This window comes from Mesoplodon bidens (genome assembly GCF_964165515.1).
Source record: "Mesoplodon bidens genome assembly, chromosome: 7".
In the NCBI taxonomy this organism is placed as follows: Eukaryota; Metazoa; Chordata; class Mammalia; order Artiodactyla; family Ziphiidae; genus Mesoplodon; species Mesoplodon bidens.
The window spans coordinates 29,937,107-29,956,370 of record NC_138164.1 but is presented as its reverse complement, the minus strand read 5'-3'; the positions used below and the strand labels follow the sequence as shown (position 1 = coordinate 29,956,370).

General features: G+C 39.2%; 1 protein-coding gene and 1 long non-coding RNA gene across 3 annotated transcripts in view; one reads left to right on the top strand and one right to left on the bottom strand.

Moving 5' to 3' along the window:
* The window catches only part of MMP20 (matrix metallopeptidase 20), a gene marked incomplete at both ends in the record, with an annotated part of 47,019 nt that extends 36,162 nt beyond the window's left edge, over positions 1-10,857 (bottom strand). Inside the window, 3 exons of the mRNA XM_081238900.1 lie at positions 118-266; positions 3,885-4,132; positions 10,732-10,857. Of these exons, the coding sequence (XP_081095026.1) occupies positions 118-266; positions 3,885-4,132; positions 10,732-10,857 (523 nt within the window). The remainder of the gene's footprint in view (positions 1-117; positions 267-3,884; positions 4,133-10,731) is intronic.
* LOC308619776 overlaps positions 1-19,264 on the top strand; it is a 279,938-nt gene that overhangs the window by 141,764 nt on the left and 118,910 nt on the right. For both annotated transcript variants that reach the window (XR_014016225.1, XR_014016226.1), the window contains exon 7: positions 5,729-5,794. This is a non-coding gene — a long non-coding RNA (uncharacterized lncRNA). The remainder of the gene's footprint in view (positions 1-5,728; positions 5,795-19,264) is intronic.

Here is a 19,264-nt window from a genome sequence, read left to right as displayed (position 1 = left end):
TTCACAACTGTGTGAAGGAGGATTGTGCTGATCACATGGATTAAACACTGTAGGAGGAAAAGTGTTGAAACATTTCTCCTCTGATCAGTAGACAAAATCTAAGAAGCACCACAGTACCTCCAGTTTCAAAAGATATCATAATATCTGCTTCTCCTGAGTTTATTCTGACAAAGCTCAGAGGGACGGCGCTACTCCAGGCCTGCAGGGCCATCTCCACTGCTTTGTCCACTTCTGCAGAAGTCATGGAAGGTGTGTATTTGGATACTCTGTGAAAACAGAAGGAACATGTTTTGCTTTCAGTAAGTGCTCCTAAGTGAAGAAAGCAAGAATTACATCAAGGCTGTATTAAAAATAAAAATATTGAACATAAATCTACAATTTAGATTTTTTTCTCCAAAATAATAATTCTTATTTTGCTTTCATATTTGTTAAATTACTGAAACATGTTAAACAGTAAGAAAAATGAAGGGAAGAAATGAAAGAGTTGAGATAATCTGGTGCTGAAACAGTTTGGCTTTCATTGTTATTATATATCACTAACTTTAAAGAATAATACCTTGTGTAACTTTACGAGTAGCTGGAAGTCCATTTTCCCTAAAGTGGTTTTAATTGAGAAGGGACCTCTTTCCCCAAAAGGTACTGAAAATTTTCAATTGTAAAAACTAAAAACACAGAGTTTTGAGGTTTTTCAAATTCTTGTTCAAAGACCATCAGGATTTCCCCAGGGCCATGGGGGAATGTTTTTTCTTAAAATAATATGTATCTTAAAGGGGAAATGCTAGCTCCTCACAAGGATGCTCACTTGAACTGAAAAAGGCTTGAGTCTTTCATCAAGTCCTGGCCTGGCAATGACATCAGAAGGCAGAAAAGTACAGAGCATTTTGGACAAACAGTGGGTGGAGACAGTTGGTGTTTTTCTAGGACATGCCATGCTGGAGGCCAGGGGCTAGGGCTTCTTGGCAGCATGTAAAGGAAGGGTGGGAGAAAGAAACTCCCACCCAGAACCCTGGGCTCGGATGGAATCAGGGGTGCAGAGTTAGAAGTGAATTCTGTGAGAGCCAATCTTGAGAGCAGACACCTAGCCAACTTTCTCTTTCTGCAGCTCCTAGTCCAGACCCTTGCACATAGTAGGCACTTAGCAAACACTTGCTAAGTGGATGAACTAATGAATAAAAGCTAGTGTTTTTTAGGGCCTACTCAGTAGTTCTCAAAGCTTAGGACTTGTGATAACTACTTAGGAAACTTGATAAACACACATGTATGATCCAGAAATCTTCATTTAACAAGTATTCTAGGTTATTCTGATGCAGGTTGTGCATTCTCAGCCAGAACCCAGCAGTATATCCTGGGGGCCCAAAAGGAAGGGACCATGTCCCACAGAGAGGATGGGAAATAGCTAAACCTCAGTAATGGAGAGGGAAGGATCAAGGAGATCTCTTACTCCAGGGACTGGGGCCAAGAGGAGGGAGGTAGAGTGTCTGGGGGGAAACCAGAAGGACCCTTGAAGGGACCATTTAGTGTTTTCAGAATATGCCACGCCCACTGCATAATATGAATCTGTGATTTATCATGGCTCTGTGTAGTTGGTATCTCGACATTCGCTCACATTATAGACAAGCTATCCATCCCCAAAGAGCTGCCTGTGTGTTGGGCTGGAGAAGACAGGGATGGAGAAGGGACGACACCAGACAGGAAGAGCACGTGGACAGAGGTCCTGACCCAGGGTCTGGAGACTGACACAGCAGCAGTGATGACAGTTAATGTTCTGTGAATACACACTATGTGCTGGAACTTGTTCTAGGCACTTTTAAATGTGGTACGCCCTCTAACCCTCACAGCAACCTTCAGAGATAATAGTAACACTCTACGTTTTATGACTAGTCAGGACTTGAGCCCAGTTCTTTACGACTCCAAAGCCTATGCACATAAGCACTATGCTATATTTTGTCTTTTGCAGTCCTTTGGGCTATGTTAAAAGGAGTTATTCTGAGATCCAGTAGCTATATAGACAGAGTATAAGATAGTCTCTAGTTCCTTTTTGGGTGGGGCGGGGGAGAAGGAGAGTTGTTTGGGAGCAACTGGATGGGCAGTGTGGAGGGTGCTTTTGGGACTGCCCAAAATATTATCACAGGAATATTATACTTCTTTAAGTCCCAAATTAGCTTGATCTATCCCCTTGTCTTTGCTGTGCATAATCACTGACTAAAATTCTATGATACAGTTTATTTTAAGAAATGACAGAAAAAACTTTGTGAGTTTATATAAAATATTTCTGTCTTACCCTTAATCATCTCATAATCTCTTGGGTGTTTAATTCCTTATAGGGTGTTTCTTCCCCAAATGCTTTGATTTTTGTGGAATTCTTATGCTGGAGCAGAGGCTAATAATTGTGTTCAGCACCACCTTAATGGACTCTTGGGCTCATAGCAACCAACAAGTGGCCTAGAGGAATCATCTGATCTCTCTTTGGGTTTGAGCCCCCATTTGATCACAGGGAATCACTGGTGTGCTGCTACAGTTTAACAACCGGTTCTATGACCAAAACTCCTTGTCTGTAGGGTTTGCTGGTTTCCATACTGTAAGTACCCTCACTATGGCTAATTTCAACAACCAACTTGCCATGAGTGAACGTAAAGCTGGGAGGAGATGAGCAGCAACACATCATTTCCATCATACAGATAAGAGATGTAAATGACCTCGTGAATATAGATAATAGTAAAATGTAGTATAATAATTAGGAAGCACCATGGACGGTCCAATGGAAGAGGGTGGACCAACCTGGGAAGGAGGCCTGTCTGGCCCCACAAATGGATGCAGGCTGCGGGGCTGGAATTCTGGCCTGAGAACCCAGAGTACAGTGAGGGTGTAGATTCTCGTTGGGTGAATGAGTCCTCTTGGATCATGCAGAATCCTTGTTCCGCCTGGGACAGGAGGAAGCCAGAGGATGGCCAGGTGGGAGCCAGGCTCAACTGTGGAGGTGGAGGGGGGATAAGGTGGGAGGTGGGGGAGCCTGGGGCTAGGGGCTGACCGGCTCCCGCTTTGCCTACAAGTCAGGCTCAGATGTCACTGGCCGGTCCCTGGGTGACTTGGTAGCTCCCTCCATGTGCTGCCACAGTTCTCTGCTTAGACCTGTAGTTTCACACTTCTCACCCGGAGCTTCGACTGTTTGTACACGTGTCTCCCCCAAAGGAGAGGAAAGGTGATCTACTCACCTTTACATCTCCAAAATTGAATGCCTATGGTAGACATTTAATAAATTGTCAATAAATTATTTTTGGAATTAATAAAAAATTAATTTATTAGTAGGTGAGTTTATTTGCTTCTGATTTAGAAGATTGTTTTAAGAAAACTGGTTGGTACCATCAGGTTATTAATCCTAGACTAGTTTATTTTTCTTTAGAGAAAAATGTGTTGTCTCTAATTGGTAAAATTGTAATGCCTAAAACGGCCAGCCATTATGATACTCTTGAGATCATATTTTCTAGTGAACTCTCCACTGTCATTTTCTAAATATTAGACCTAAGAAGTTCTTATGCTCTCTTATGATTGTGATGAGTCATGATTTTTATACAGATCAGAAGGAAGATTTTTTTTTTTTTTTTTTTTTTTGCGGTACGCGGGCCTCTCACTGTTGTGGCCTCTCCCGTTGCGGAGCACAGGCTCCGGACACGCAGGCTCAGCGGCCATGGCTCACGGGCCCAGCCGCTCCGCGGCATGTGGGATCTTCCCGGACCGGGGCACGAACCCATGTCCCCTGCATGGGCAGGCAGACTCTCAACCACTGCGCCACCAGGGAAGCCCAGAAGGAAGATATTTTTAAAGGAAAAGAAAGAAGGAGAGAAAGGCTCTTTCTCTCTGAATTTGGAAAGATTCGATCTCATTACCTGTATGTCAAAGTATTTTTTTTCCATTTGGGTTCACCTGGGAAGAGGCGATAGTTTGCCACATCAGGAACTCCACAGCGAGGCCTCTTGATCACATCCATGGTGGCCCGGTCTAACTTCCCAGTGACTTGGAGGCCGAAGAAAGCCTGCAGCTCCTTAATGTTTTTAACCGTGGAATTGCCTCCTCTTGCAATCATCTCACCAATCTGGTGCCCTCCTTTCTTTGTGTAATATTTGTCAAGGTATGCCTGAAATGGAGAGGCAGGCTGACGTCCACAGCACAATCTCTGGGCAACACTTACGCTCAGGTAAGACAGGGACGGTATTCTTGATATGCTAAAGATAGTGTGCAGAGCATATTCCCACTTTTGAAAAAATTAGATGTATTTGCGTAGATGAAGCTTAGACAGATATATGCCAAGTTATTAACAACAATTATCTTTGGGCGGTGGGATTTTAGATTTTTTTATGTGTGTGCCTTTTATACTTTTTCTACAATGAATAGTTATTTGAAGAGAAAAAAATAATGGAAGGAGAATAATGTGTACATTTTCCCCACGGACCATTTATTTGTCATTGAGGTCTTTACCAATTTGCAAAACAAAGACTCTCCTATTTTTCTAGTAAGCAGTTATTAGTGTCGTATTTTCATTATACATTATGCAAGATCAGTATGTTCTTAACTCTCTGTGGCCTATATTGCAGCCTCTCATCTTATACAAAGGCAGCAAGCCAATCTGTTTCCCAGCTGAGACTTTTAATTAATTCAGGTGTGTTCAATACATGGGGTGCAAATTGTTTCCAAGGGGCATGTTTCCTAGGACTGGCTCTTTGTCCCTTGAAGCAAATGAAATTAGCCATAAATTATAAGGCTTTTACTTGGGCTTAAAGGCTTAAAACCCTAATGTACCACTCAAAACACTCTGTATGACTTCTTGGGTGAAGTGAGTGAGACAGGGTCGTGAAAATGCAGGGTCAGAGCCTGCTCTTGGCCCAGGAATTTCACCCACCCAACTTATTTCAGGAAAACAAAAAGCAGCCAAATCTTTATATCTATATTTTATTAAATATAAAATTTTATATTTGTATATTATTATAAGGTACTTATTTGTTGTATATAAATAATATTATTTATATATTTTTGAAAAATATTTAATGGCATGGAGTAATGAAGTCAATATAATGGCAATATACTGAGAAAAGTAGAAGTGAAATATTTATACATAATTTCATGAATAAACAAAATCATATAATGTAAATAGATTATATTCATGTTTATTATATCTGTATATTAATATAATAATGTTAACATCTATATTAACACTTAAAATTAAGACATTAATCAAGACATTGATAATTAACATATATATAATTTATAATGAACATAAGTAACATAAATAATGGAAGGAAATAAGTCTGAATATTAATCTTGTTTATCTCTGGGTTTTAAAATTATGGATGACAGTTTATTCTTTATCCTTTCCTATATCCCAAAGTTTTCTGCTATGAACATGAACTGTAATTGTTAAGGAAAAAAAGAAAAGGAGTAAGACTCGCTCACTTGTTTGGACAAGGTGCTCTGTGTCCTTACTGTGTGGTCAACCAGTCCTTACTCCTTGCCTTGCTTATGAGGGGAGCTCACTTCCCTGGTGGTCGTTCTTTGTAAAAATCTTACTGAGATGAGAACCCAAGAGGAGGAAAAGGGCGATGGAGCCCTGAAACAAAGCCCTGCTCTTTGTTTCAGGGCAGGTGCCTTGAAACAAAGGTGTAACTATTTGCTTTCATTTCCATGTCTGGTTAGGCCATCTTAAATCAACATTTTATGTTCCTTATCTTTTTGGCAGGATGACGTTGATTCTCTGAGCCATTCTGTTTGCTCAAGCTGATGCTGTGATAACGCGACGCTCATGGTAAGTCTGAATTACGCTCTTCAGAGGTGAGCTCTGTGCGGAAGGCCAGATGCTCCATATTTTCTGAGGCCGTTTTGACTTCAAATATTTTATTCCCTTGTTAGGCTATGTGTTACACTTACACTCTAAATTCTAATTTCGGTTTTATGAAATATGGTCATATAAGAAGATGCTTCTGATATATTAAGTGAAAAGAGGTTTACAACTATTATTATAGTACAAGCCACCTTTGTAAACAGAAGTCTGTGCATATTAATAGACACAGATATATAGTCATAAACTAGGACTAGGATGAGGAAGTGGGTGGGGGGTTGCCAAATAATCAATGATCAAGAAAAATAATGTTTAATGCAATATTTTTGGAAAAAATAAAAATTATTGCATAAAATCCATGATGGACAAAATATCAAAATTTTAAACAAAGACAAGGTCCAAGCTTGTGTCACTCCTTCACGTTAGTCCCAGCACTGAGTCATAGAAAGGGTTTTGAAAAATGTAGACTAAGGGATTAACAGTGGTTATATTTTAGTGATGGAATTGAGAATAATTCATTTTTAGTTGTATATGTTTTATATATTGTTTTGCTGTGAACATATATAATTTTTATAATAAAATATTTTTTCTTCAAAATATGCTTAAGATGCTAGACCTGCAGCTCAAAAGGTTTAAGGCAAGTCATAGTAAATAGGATTAAAAATATCTTTAATGAAGTAAAGATAAAATCAAAAACTATTTCTACTTAAAGAGACCACAAGGATTGGTTACTGCAGTGACACAGGTGAGTTGCTCCCTACTGGGTGCTCCCACGGAATGTGGTTCTTAGACTAGTGAACACCTGCCACCTTGTACCACGGTCCACCAGCTTGTCATCACTCTCACCTGTGGGGTCTCAGGCTGGGGATCGTGATGCCTTCACAGATATGGCCCTGGCCTGACCCAGTTCTAGGTTCAGATGTTCAGTTACCATTTGAGCTATTTTTCTTTAGGTAAAATACAGAAAATATGCTTCTTTGAAGAATTATCAAACTCTCTTAGGTACAGAGAGCCCAAATTATTCTGTACACTTTCTTGCCAAAGTTATTGATGAGGTTTTAGCATACTTTTCAGAGTCAAAATGTTCAGTTAGGCACAAAGATGCCCACTTAGAACTGTGTTTGTGTTCTATTCTAACACTTGTGTGCTGTTGGCTCAACACATAATTGTGGGCCTGGGTCAAAGATTTCAGGACTCACCAGAATTGTCCTATGTGCCTCCCCACCCTCTGTACTCCCCCACTGTTGAAACCACAGGAGTCTAGGGTTGGCAATATGGTGGTCCCCTCCCCGTGTCTCTAACAATGTTTGACAGATAAGAATAGCAGAGGCCTCGAGGGCAGTCCCAGAAGCTAGTGGCCCAGGTCCCCCTCCCGACCTTTCAGTGCACTTTCCTAGTGTCCTTCCTGAGAGTGAAGAGCTTAAAGCTCAGATTTAAGTGTGCTTCAGGACAAGGTGAAGTTCAAGATACGGTTCTTCAATATTTCTTTCTGTTTTGGCTAAGTCACAGGAATGGAACTGTGGGAACTTTTTGTTGTGTGACAAATCCTAGGTTCTAAAAAGCTTGGGCAATTCCTTTTGGTGTCAGGTTTCTCATCTATAAGATGGGGTTGGTGTCTATCCTACCCACACCAGTATGAGGATCCAATGGGATCCTTAGTGTGAAAATACTTTGAAATGTATCAAAAGACTTTAAAATGTATATACCTTTTTACTCATTAATTACACTTCTGGAAATCTATCCTGAAAAAAATAATCCTTTAGATTAGGCTGATCTACAAAGATGTTCATAGAAACATTATTCATATGGAAATATTCCATGTATCCAACAAAGGAAATGGCTAAATAAATTATAAATCACTTATATTCTGAAATATTTGTAACTTTTTAACATGATCTTTATGAACATAGTATAAAATCAAAATTTTTTATGTTATAATAATAAGAAAGGTAGGAACCAAATTTTGAGTATAATGACAATTAAAAACTATCTTTATGCACAGAAAGTAAAATGGTAGTAAAAGTACCTGAATTTAACAGTTTGTATTTGGAAGGATTTTTGTTTATTTTCTTTAATTATAAGCTCATAATAATGTGATTATAAAAGCTTATATTATTTTAAGGACAATTTAACAGCCTGTATTAAATGTTGTATTGATATTATTATTTTTTAAAAAAACAAACAAAAAGTAGAATAAAACTCTGGATTATGAGACTAAGTATTTCATCATTTTCCTAGCCTTTAGATAATTAGCCAAACACAATTTAAAAGATACAAGTGGGCATTAAATCAACTAAAAACCTGTTTATCTTTTCAAGCATAGATTATCGTGTTCATAGGTTTAGGAAGAAGCGAATAGTATTTGGAAACGTTTCCTGCCTGGAGTCTCCAGGCACAGGAAACCATTTGTTATCTCTTAGTGAGCGATCTAGAAAGAAGAGAGTAGTGTAGAAGGGGCTTAACCTGACCTGGACCCCCAGGCCCCAGGTGTGTGCTGGCCTGGCCTGACTCTGGGACTCAGCCAGTATCTTCTTGCCACGCTGGCCCGATGCTCCAATCCAAGCTCCTTCAGCCCCCGGCTGCTGCACTTGCTCTTTTCTCTGCCTGGACTGCTCTGTCTCCAGATCTTCACACGACTGTGAAGTTCTGGTTCACATAGCTCTTTATCTCAAATATCACTTCCTCAGAGAATCCTTCCTGGACTACTCAAGTGAAAATGCCCCCCCCCCAGGGTCCCAGTAACTCGCTATCATCTTAATTTATTTTTTGATATCATTTGGGGACTTATTGATTGACTTGTTTGTCTCCTCCCAGCATCTTCCACTCCTCCATCATCCCCATGCCAGCACCATAAGAACAGGGACTTGACTTGTTTTGTTCACTGATGTTTGTCCAGTGCTTAGAACAGGTCCTGGCACATAGCATACAGTAAACTTTCAATAAATAATTGCTGAATGAATGAAGTTAAGCTATTTTTATGAAATAAGTCTATTTTCATGTCCTTTCATTTGTTGTATTGTAAGGCTGCCTAAGTTGTTAAATATTTCTATAAACTATAAGATTGGACAGTAATTCTTTCTAGGCACTGGGATCCACTTGAGAGGTTTGCCCAGATCATTCCAGCTTGCTGCAGAGTAATACCTGTTCCTGCCCAGAGCTGATGACTGAGGCCATTGCAGGCAGGAGAAGGTCTGTTTGCCAGGTGTTGACAAGTTTCCTTGATCCTTGGTCGAAGGTCTTTCAGAAAGTATGCCATGAGGGAGACTGAGGAGGGCTGACTTGCTTTGGAGAGGAAGGAGTAAGGGGTCACTACAGTCCAAGAACACCTAAATATTTCTAAATACTCCTATTAGCAAGGTTAGCTTTTTCCAAGGCTTGCTGGTCTTATTCCTGCATAGACCATTATGGGGTCAGCTAATTGTTTTCTGCAAAGGTCTGGTAATTAATATTTTTGGTTTCATCATGTGGTTTCTGCCATTGTGGTACAAAAGCAGTAATTGATGATTTGTAAATGAACAGGCATGGCTGGTTTGGGCCCAATGAACATAGTTTGTCTGAACGTGGACAAAGCCACAGTCTTCAGCCACCAGATCAGTTCTGGCCTCAGCATGACCCTCCTTCTGGAGGTCCCAAAGCCTCTAGTTTCTGAATCAGGGTGGCATGAGGCTGGGTGATGGAAGATTACATTTGGGGAGAAGGGATTCAAAGCGTGGTGGCACCAGCAAAACACAATTTGAAATAGACCCCCAGTATTGTGAGATATGTTATTTGGAATTTAGTTCATCTGAAAGTGGGCTCAGGTCAAAGGAAGTTCAATTCAACAGGTCTGTGCTCGGCATCCACTGTGCTGTTTATATGCAGGGCTAATATTCAAAATGTTTAACGACTGGTGTGGCAGGGGGACAGACCAATTAGAATGGAAGAGTGGTGTAAACAATCAGTAGGGACACACAGGTGTGTACAGGTGACACTCAGCTCTGCAATGTGTACACAGCTGTAACCTGGCAGGTAGGAAAGCAACCCTGAGGCAGGGTTGGCAATCACAGATGCGCTATCATTTTGACAGACGCTTGAAACAGAGGCCCTGGTGCAAAAACATCTCACTTACACACCTTTCATGAATGTTGGAAATTCCTTCATTGAAGACTTGTTTCTTAAGGTTAAAGTTCGCCACTTCCCTTTAAATGTTAAAAACAAAACACTTGGAAGCAAATATACATTGAATCACTTTGAGTCACACTTAGTCTTTGAAGAAATTCTGATATGTATTATTTTATCAGATTCTCTCCGAGAGTCAGGAGAGATTTTAAAGGAGGGGAAGGTACAGAAATTGTAAGTAAATAAGGTACTTGGGGAATATGCTTTAGAGAGGAGAGACCCTCACATGAGAAGCAGGTAGCCACCCAGCAAAAATTTGGTTCACTTCAAATTTTGATCAAGTTTGCCCTGAGTACAAGAGCCATTTTTCTAAAAAGTGAACACAGGAAATCTTTCTGTTGTGACTGTTAGGAATCTTAGCACTAAGTTTCCGACCCATCTCTACTGAGCAAATCTTACACTTTGGTTTTTATTTTTCTGCCCTTATTTTTCCTCCTACGTTGCTCCTCAAATACTTCTTTTGTCTTTTTTTGGAATGCATGTATTTTTGCAAGCCGCCTCAAATTCTGTGTGCAGCAAGATACCTGGATAGACATTCATTCATTTATTTATGCAATCATGCAACACAGGCACTCAGTGTGTACCAGACACCAGACTTAGCTGTACAGGGGATCGTATCCATTAGACTTCAGTGGACTTAGAAGATGATTTCAAAGCCATAACAGATTTTCCTTATTTTCTCATTATCCCCTTTAGGTTTTCTGGGGCAGGAGGGGGAAGAGGGAATTGTGCAAAGATTCACAAACCTGTGCGAGGTGGTAGCTGTTCCTTGAGGTCCTGGGGGTGGCTGCAAACAGGGAGGGGGCTGCAGTGGAAAACTTCAGAGTCATGACGAGGAGGACAGCAAGGCCAGATACAGGGAGCACCTTCATCTCCTCCTGGTGGCTTGGTAATTATAGCAGCCCAAGGGATGGCAGACAGTGCACGTTTGCACTTCGACCTGGAGCTGCTTTTATAGAGTCAAACAGGTCTGGGCCCTCAGAGTAAGGATGATTCATGTCTCAAAAGGTAATTATACAGCTCCTTTCTCCCCTGATGACGGGGTAACACAGCAGTACACAGGAGTCAGGGAACCTTCACTCTTTGCAATTTACCAAGTGGCAAAAGGAGAAAAACAGTCACTTTTAATGCAGTTTGTCAGCTACTTACATGAATTGGATTAATTTGAACCCACCTCAACTGAAACATTTGATGAGTCTCAGTTTGGGGCTTTTCCATCCTGCTGGCAGAGAAGGTAAATGAGTAGAATATACTTTAACTTGTCCTCTACCTCTGGACTCCCCACACATCTACCCCATTCACCTTCTTCTGTTAGCACTTGGACATTTCTCAGAAACAAATGCTGTTTATAATGATGGTTCTGGGACACGTAAGATCCTGAATCATCAAGGAAGCATTACATTATACCATGCTGACTTAGGGTGGAAGGTGCACTGGTAATTGTTAGAAAGCTTTTGAATAAGTTAACATAAGAGAGATGTTCTTCAGCAACCGAAACCGTCAATTCCCCATTCTCTGTGCACTCTGGTTAGCTGGAGTCATACTCTTGTTCCTGGCTCTGATTTGGATGGATCCTGATTTAGAGATAGCATGGAGAAATGGTGTTGTATGGTGGAAAAAGTACTTTGGCATCGGACAAACTGAGATTAAATTTTGTTTAGGATACTTCCTAGCTGGGTGACTTTGAGCAAGTTATGTAACCTCTCTGAACATGATTTTTTTTTTTAATCTGCAAAAGACTGACAGTAATACTGTGTGTAAGCCCCTCATGTTACAGAGGTAGCATAGCATGTGACATGCTGTCTGTGGGTGTCGCTTGCATCCAGTAGACCTGGGTTCAAGTCTTAGTTCTGACACTTGTGCATATGACTGAGCAGGTTACTTAATCTCTTTCAGCTGTGGTAATTTTGCCTGAAAAATAGGGAAAAAGGTACCTACTTTGAAGAATTGTCATAAAGGAGTAAATCAGGTTATAACAAAGCCCTCAGCAGAGTGCTCAGTAGACGTCGGCTCTTACAGAATAATGTTCAATTTATCTTTTTACTTTATTACCAGGCACTAGGTAGGCTTTTTTTTTTAATGAATTAATTGTTCTTAAATTATTTCACTCTGGAGTTTTTTTTTTAATTTTTGAAATTTATTTAATTTATTTATTTATTCATGGCGGCGTTGGGTCTTTGTTGCTACGCGTGGGCTTTCTCTAGTTGCGGCGAGCGGGGGCTACTCTCCGTCATGGTGTGCAGGCTTCTCATTGCAGTGGCTTCTCGTTGCGGAGCACGGGCTCTAGGTGTGAGGGCTTCAGTAGTTGTGGCATGCGGGCTCAGGAGTTATGGCTCGCGGGCTCTAGAGCACAGGCTCAGTAGTTGTGGTGCATGGGCTTAGGTACTCCGTGGCATGTGGGATCCTCCGTGGCATGTGGGATCTTCCCGGACCGGGGCTCGAAACCATGTCCCCTGCATTGGCAGGCGGATTCTTAACCTCTGCGCCACCAGGGAAGTCCCACCAGGTAGGCTTTTAATTAATGTTTTTTGAACGGATGAGTGGATGACTCAATGATTCTCAAAGTGTAGTTCCTGGACTAGCAGCATTACTATTACCAGGGAACTTGTTGTAAATACAAATTCTCCAGCCCCACCCAGACTTACTGAATCAGAAACTGTGGGAATGGGGCCCAGCAGATGCATTTTAACAAGCCTTCCAGGTCATTCTGGTGCATGCTAAAGTTGGAAAACCACCGGAGTAGATGAGCAGATAGGATTATGAAGTATGGGATGAAACGAAAATATATACAAAGTGCCAAGAACATCCTGGTCACAGAAAGTATTCAGTATTGCCCTTGCCATCTACAGCAGTGTGTCTTAGTGGTGACATACCTGGTATTTAAAGTCATTTGTGAAGTCTGTTGCAAATAATTTAATACTATTATTTGTTAAATGATAAAAATACATAAATGTCTTACTTTCGCACTTAGGCTAGATTCAAAGTTATTACTATAGTGATCTCTCTCTCTCTTGCTCTGTTTGCATGCTGACACATTTTCCTGCATGAAGAGAAAACAGTGGGGTTATGGCCACGTATGGTGTCTAGTGAATAACCCCAGGTACTCAATGAGAGTTTGTCACACATGTGAACATCATCTCTGTTATATGCTGTGAGGCACACAAAACATGATCCTCAGAAGAAAAAAGGAAGAAAACCACAGATCTAGTAGACTAATTCAACTAACTGAATTATAAGTTCCTTGAAGAATGACTGATATAAAAGTCACGTAATTTCGTTTTATAAATGAATGAATGAATGTACAAACATATACTCATTGTCTCTTTTTGGTCTAAGTAAAGGAAAATACTATGAAAACAATCTTTTAAAATTTGCATTTATATGTTCTCCTGTCCTCTGTAGTGCTACTACTACTTCACTTTCACAGCAGCTGCCACAATTGAAGAACAAAGAATGAGTCCTTGAAATTTCCCTCTACTTGATCATCTCATTCCCCCAGTTTCTCCCCAAACCACTGTTGCATTTCATCGTGATGGCCCCAATGCAGGCAGGGAGTGAAGGAACAATAGCAAGAAATTCTGGGGCCTATAGAGAGAAAATACTCTCACCTCCAGAACTCCAAAGAATTTGCTAAGTCCCATTTTTGGAAGTAGACTGAAGTAAATAACTGATTATAAGGTATGATCTAGATATTTCTAGAAGATTCCAGTAGCCACTCTTCATTTGCGTGAATGTAATCAATCCCAATATTCCCAAGTATGACACTTCGATTGTTAAGCGCAAAAACTGAAGAGGAGTAGCAATTTATGTTCTTATAAGTCATTTACACATTAATATGAGTAGGTATTACCTCAAGGCCAGTGCTAGGCAACACCCTTGACCCTTCCAAAGCGACAAACTCAAGCTGGTAATTTCTCACTAGGTGTTTTTTTTGTCCTGACTTTCTCTCTTCACAGGGGAGCAAAAGTTTCCTTTCTTTCTATCATTCTTGTGTCAAATCTAAACTAAATCCAAATGATTCTAACCTAAAAAGATCATATCAAAGCAAGTCAATGACTAAAAGGGAATGGAATGAGAGCCCGTATCACAGAGAAATGTGGAAAGCATAGTATCTGTAGAAAAATCAGATTATAAAAATAATATACATGAAACAGGAGGTTGGTAGCCTCTGGGCAGGGTTGATGTTTTGGGGTCCTGCAGACTTTGTAGAACTTTACACAGAACTAAAGTTTCCATATACCACTAATGTAAGAGGATAAGCATTTTAAATTACAGAATCAAGTTTACTGCAAAGAACTCCTTTATTCTAGACCCTAGCTGAATTTGATTCCGTAGGGGTTTTAGTAAATCCTCAACACTGAAGTTGCTGAGATGGTGCCTGCTGTGCATGTTATGAATTGATGAATAATTGTTGAATAAATTACTGATTGCCCAGTTGACTTATTAAAGGGCTCTGTATTTAGACAGACCTAGAATTAAATATTGACTTGGTCACTTTCTAGATATATTACTAGTCAGTGTTATTATGTTTCAAACTATGAAAACCAGTTTTGGATAATTTAAGAGAAAACATTTTTTTTTAAAAAGGATATCAGGTAGCTTAGAGAACTGCCAGGAAGCCTTGAGCATCAGGCTTGAGCAACATGACTAAGGGCAGAAGAAACCAGAGCCAAGGAGTGATCAGTTGTTGGGACCCTTGCCTCTTACTACTGGACAATGTTCCAGATGGACAGTCAAGGCTACTGCTGCTCTTGTTTCTATGTCTTTTTCTCACTCCCTCAGCATTCAGAGTCTTTAATGAGAAATTCTATTGGTTGGGCCTGGGTCATGTGCCCTCACCCTGATGTCCAGAGGCAAGAAACAGGCCTCCATACTAAGAGGCAGGACAGCTTCCATAGAGACCACCAATTATATATATATATATATATATATATATATATATATATATATATATATATGATGGGAATACCCCCAGAGAGAAAATTGGTGCTGGGCAACCAAAGAACAAATCAAAACCAAACCCAGAAAATGTCTACCACAATCTGTGAAACCTCCTAAACTACTCCTGCATTGTCAAATGGTGGGGTGGCGATGTGGGGATAATACCTATGTCAAGGGATGTTGAGAGGATTAAATGGATGCTTAGTGTTCAGTACAGTTCATAAATAGGAGACTACAGAATTGTTTTTTGCCATGATTTTCAAAAATTCCACAGAAATATTGTGAAGGATTAATAAAAAATGAATATATGACATTTTCTTACTTCTAAGATACCATCGGTTATTGAATTGACCATTGATTAAAATAACAGTTGTGGGGAAAAAATAAAGCATTACATCATTAAATGTATACACTGACATGCTATATATTGTTCAAGTGTTTTTTGTCTGTATTTCACTTCTAGAATATAAGCTCCATAAGGATAAGTACTCTATCTTTTGTCTGCAGCAATATCCCTAGTGCATAAAACAGTGTCTGGCACAAAATAGGATTTCAATAAACAGCTGTTGAATAAATGAATGTATGAATGAGTGACTGAATGATTAAAGTTAGGAATAAGAAAAATAAGATGGCCCTCAGGGAGAGAAATTTTTCCTTAACCCATGTAATGAATCAAACAAAGGTGTGTAGCATTACCCTAAGGTATTGAAACTTTTATTAAACCCTTATTATATGCCAGACATTGAGCCAAGCACCTTATGTACATTTTCCACAAAACTATAGAACACCTCATTTTACAAATGAAGAAACTTGGGCTTAGGGAAGGTGAATAATTAGTTGAACTGCATGTAGATATTAAGTGGTGGCTCCATGATTTTAACCCAAATCTGTCAGAGCTCAAAAATCTGTGTTCTTGACAGTTACAGGAATACATACATTGATGCATGTGCCACGCAGTGTCCTAGGGAACACTGGGCTCAGAGTTGGCTGGAGTTGGACCACTTGGCTGACCCCGGTGGCCAGGCAGCTCCCTAGCACTCCCACGAGTCTTGCCAACACTGAAGGGGGGCCAGCCAACCTGCCCAAGCTCCCTGACTGATGCTATTTCTCATTGCAAATGATTCAGCTCTTTCTCTGCTTTCTACATCTCAATCTATAGTGATTTTAGCTTTCATAAATGATTAGATTTCTTGACTTGCAAGGAGTTCAGCCCCAGGCTGGACGAATGCCTCCAGTGAGGCAGGTTACTAACAATCAGCCACCAGCTGGCCTTCTAGCCCACAGCCAGCCATATCACTGTCTTTCTTTCAGACTTCCCCAGTAAATATACTCCACTTTGAATGCCTGACTTGTAAAAATGTTTTCTTTAACCCATAAATCATATCATACTCCATTTTGTAATGATATATATTTTTTTAGTTTAGAAGGTCTTTCTTAGGAATATAATACAAAGCTATAGTGATCAAGACAGTAATGTACTGGCACAAAAACAGAAATATACATGAATGGAACAGGATAGAAAGCCCAGAGATAAACCCACGTACATATGGTCACCTTATCTTTGATATAGGAGGCAAGAATATACAGTGGAGAAATGACAGCCTCTTCAATAAGTGGTGCTGGGAAAACTAGACAGCTACATGTAAAAGAATGAGATTAGAACACTCCCTAACACCATACACAAAAATAAACTCAAAATGGATTAAAGACCTAAATATAAGGCCAGACACTATAAAACTCTTAGAGGAAAACATAGGCAGAACACTCTATGACATAAATCACAGCAAGATCCTTTTTGACCCACCTCCTAGAGAAATGGAAATAAAAACGAAAATAAACAAATGGGACCTAATGAAACTTAAAAGCTTTTGCACAGCAAAGGAAACCATAAACAAGACCAAAAGATAGCACTCAGAATGGGAGAAAATATTTGCAAATGAAGCAACTGACAAAAGATTAATCTCCAAAATATAAAGCAGCTCATGCAGCTCAGTAACACAAAAACAAACAACCCAGTCCAAAAATGGGCAGAAGACCTAAACAGGCATTTCTCCAAAGAAGATATACAGATTGCCAACAAATACATGAAAGGATGCTCAACATCACTAATCATTAGAGAAATGCAAATCAAAACTACAATGAGGTATCACCTCACACAGGTCAGAATGGCCATCATCAAAAAATCTACAAACAATAAATGTTGGAGAGGGTGTGGAGAAAAGGGAACCCTCTTGCACTGTTGGTGGGAATGTAAATTGAAAGAGCCACTATGAAGAACAGTATGGAGGTTCCTTAAAAAACTCAAAATAGAACTACCATATGACCTAGCAATCCCACTACTGGTCATATACCCTGAGAAAACCGTAATTCAAAAAGAGTCATGTACCACAATGTTCATTGCAACACTATTTATAATAACCAGGACATGGAAGCAACCTGAGTGTCCATCGACAGATGAATAGATAAAGAAGATGTGGCACATATATACAATGGGATACTACTCAGCCATAAAAAGAAATGAAATTGAGTTATTTGTAGTGAGGTGGATGGACCTAGAGACTGTCATACAGAGTGAAGTTAAGTCAGAAAGAGAAAAACAATTACCATATGCTAACACATATATATGGAATCTAAAAAAAAAAAAAAAGAAAAAGTTTTCTGCAGAACCTAGGGGCAGGACAGAAATAAAGACACAGGTGGAGAGAATGGACTTGAGACATGGGGAGGGGGAAGGGTAAGCTGGGACGAAGTGAGAGAGTGGCATGGCCATATATACACTACCAAATGTAAAATAGCTAGTGGGAAGCAGCTGCATAGCACAGGGAGATCAGCTCGGTGCTTTGTGACCACCTAGAGGGGTGGGATAAGGAGGGTGGGAAGGAGATGCAAGAGGGAGGGGATATGGGGATATATGTATACGTATAGCTGATTCACTTTGTTATACAGCAGAAAGTAACACACCACTGTAAAGCAATTATATACTCCAATAAAGATGTTAATAAAAATGTCTATTATGGAAGAATGGTTATCTAAATAATAGGTTTTTTATTTGATGAACATGTATTTATTTTGGTCCTCTGGCATTTATCTTAGCAATGTTCTGTAAGTTTTAGTGCAGAGTTATTTTATAAGTTTTGTTGAACTTATCCCTAAACACTTTTGCTTTACTTTCTGATACTTTTTAATTTACTTGTATAGTTCTTCCTTGAGTTTTAAATGTTGACTATATTCTCCAAATTTGCTAAATGCAGTTATTAGCTTTAACATTTTTGTAGATTAGTTAGAATAATCTATGTGAATTATTAGGCTATCTGATACCAGAGATCTAACTTTTGTTTCTAACTTTTGTGCCTTCTAATACCTTTCTTATTACCCCGACTTTTACATTAAATCAGACAGTTACATTGAAAAAAAAAAGAATAGAGAATAATATTAACTGATATTCTGAATTTCTAGGTAAACAAATATTTTAGAATCAGGTGGAATAAAAATAGAAGAAAGAAAAAGTGTATTTGAAACCAAAGACTACCCTCAGAACACCATACAGAAAATAATCAAATGATCTGGCATCACTTGTGAGAATTGAGAAGCTCAAAGAGGGCCTGCCAGCCCCTTCCAGAAGCAGAATCCAACTTGTTTATCTTCACCAAGAACAGGAAAAGAAAGGAGAGGAGAGGAGAGGAGAGAAAGAAAAAGGGAATATTTTATATATATATATATATATATATATATATATATATATATGAATACCTACATTCATTCACATATTCAATAAATATTTATTGAGCATCAATCATTTTTTAGGCACTGGAAGTACAGAGATATGAGACATTGTTTTTATACTTTAGGAGCTTAAAGTTTTCTCCTGTAATAAGATTGAGAACTTGGAGTAAGATATTAGAAATGGCCTGAATCTTTGTGACAAAAAATGCCTTTACATTGCAAATTGGTAGAATCCTTCTAAAAGGCACTATATACCAAGAACCATAAAAGGGTTCATACTTTTTTGGACATATTGCATATTCCTAAGAATTTTCAGTGTGAAATCAATTTAAAAGAATAAAAGCAAAAGTGTTTATCTTATTCTTAGTTATAAGAGCAAAAATTTGGAAACAACCTAAATGTCTAAAAATAGGGAAGTGGTTATGTAAGTGATGACAATTCAATGTTATATAATTTAGTCATTAGAAAGGAAATAGCAGTGCATAAAATATTAAAAGAACAATTTTAACCGAAAAAGGAAAACACAAAATTGGGCAAATTTGTTTCTTTCTGCTAAAGAAAAGTATAAAGGCAAAAAAGAAAACCTGGGGAAATGACAACAATGGTGTTAAGGTG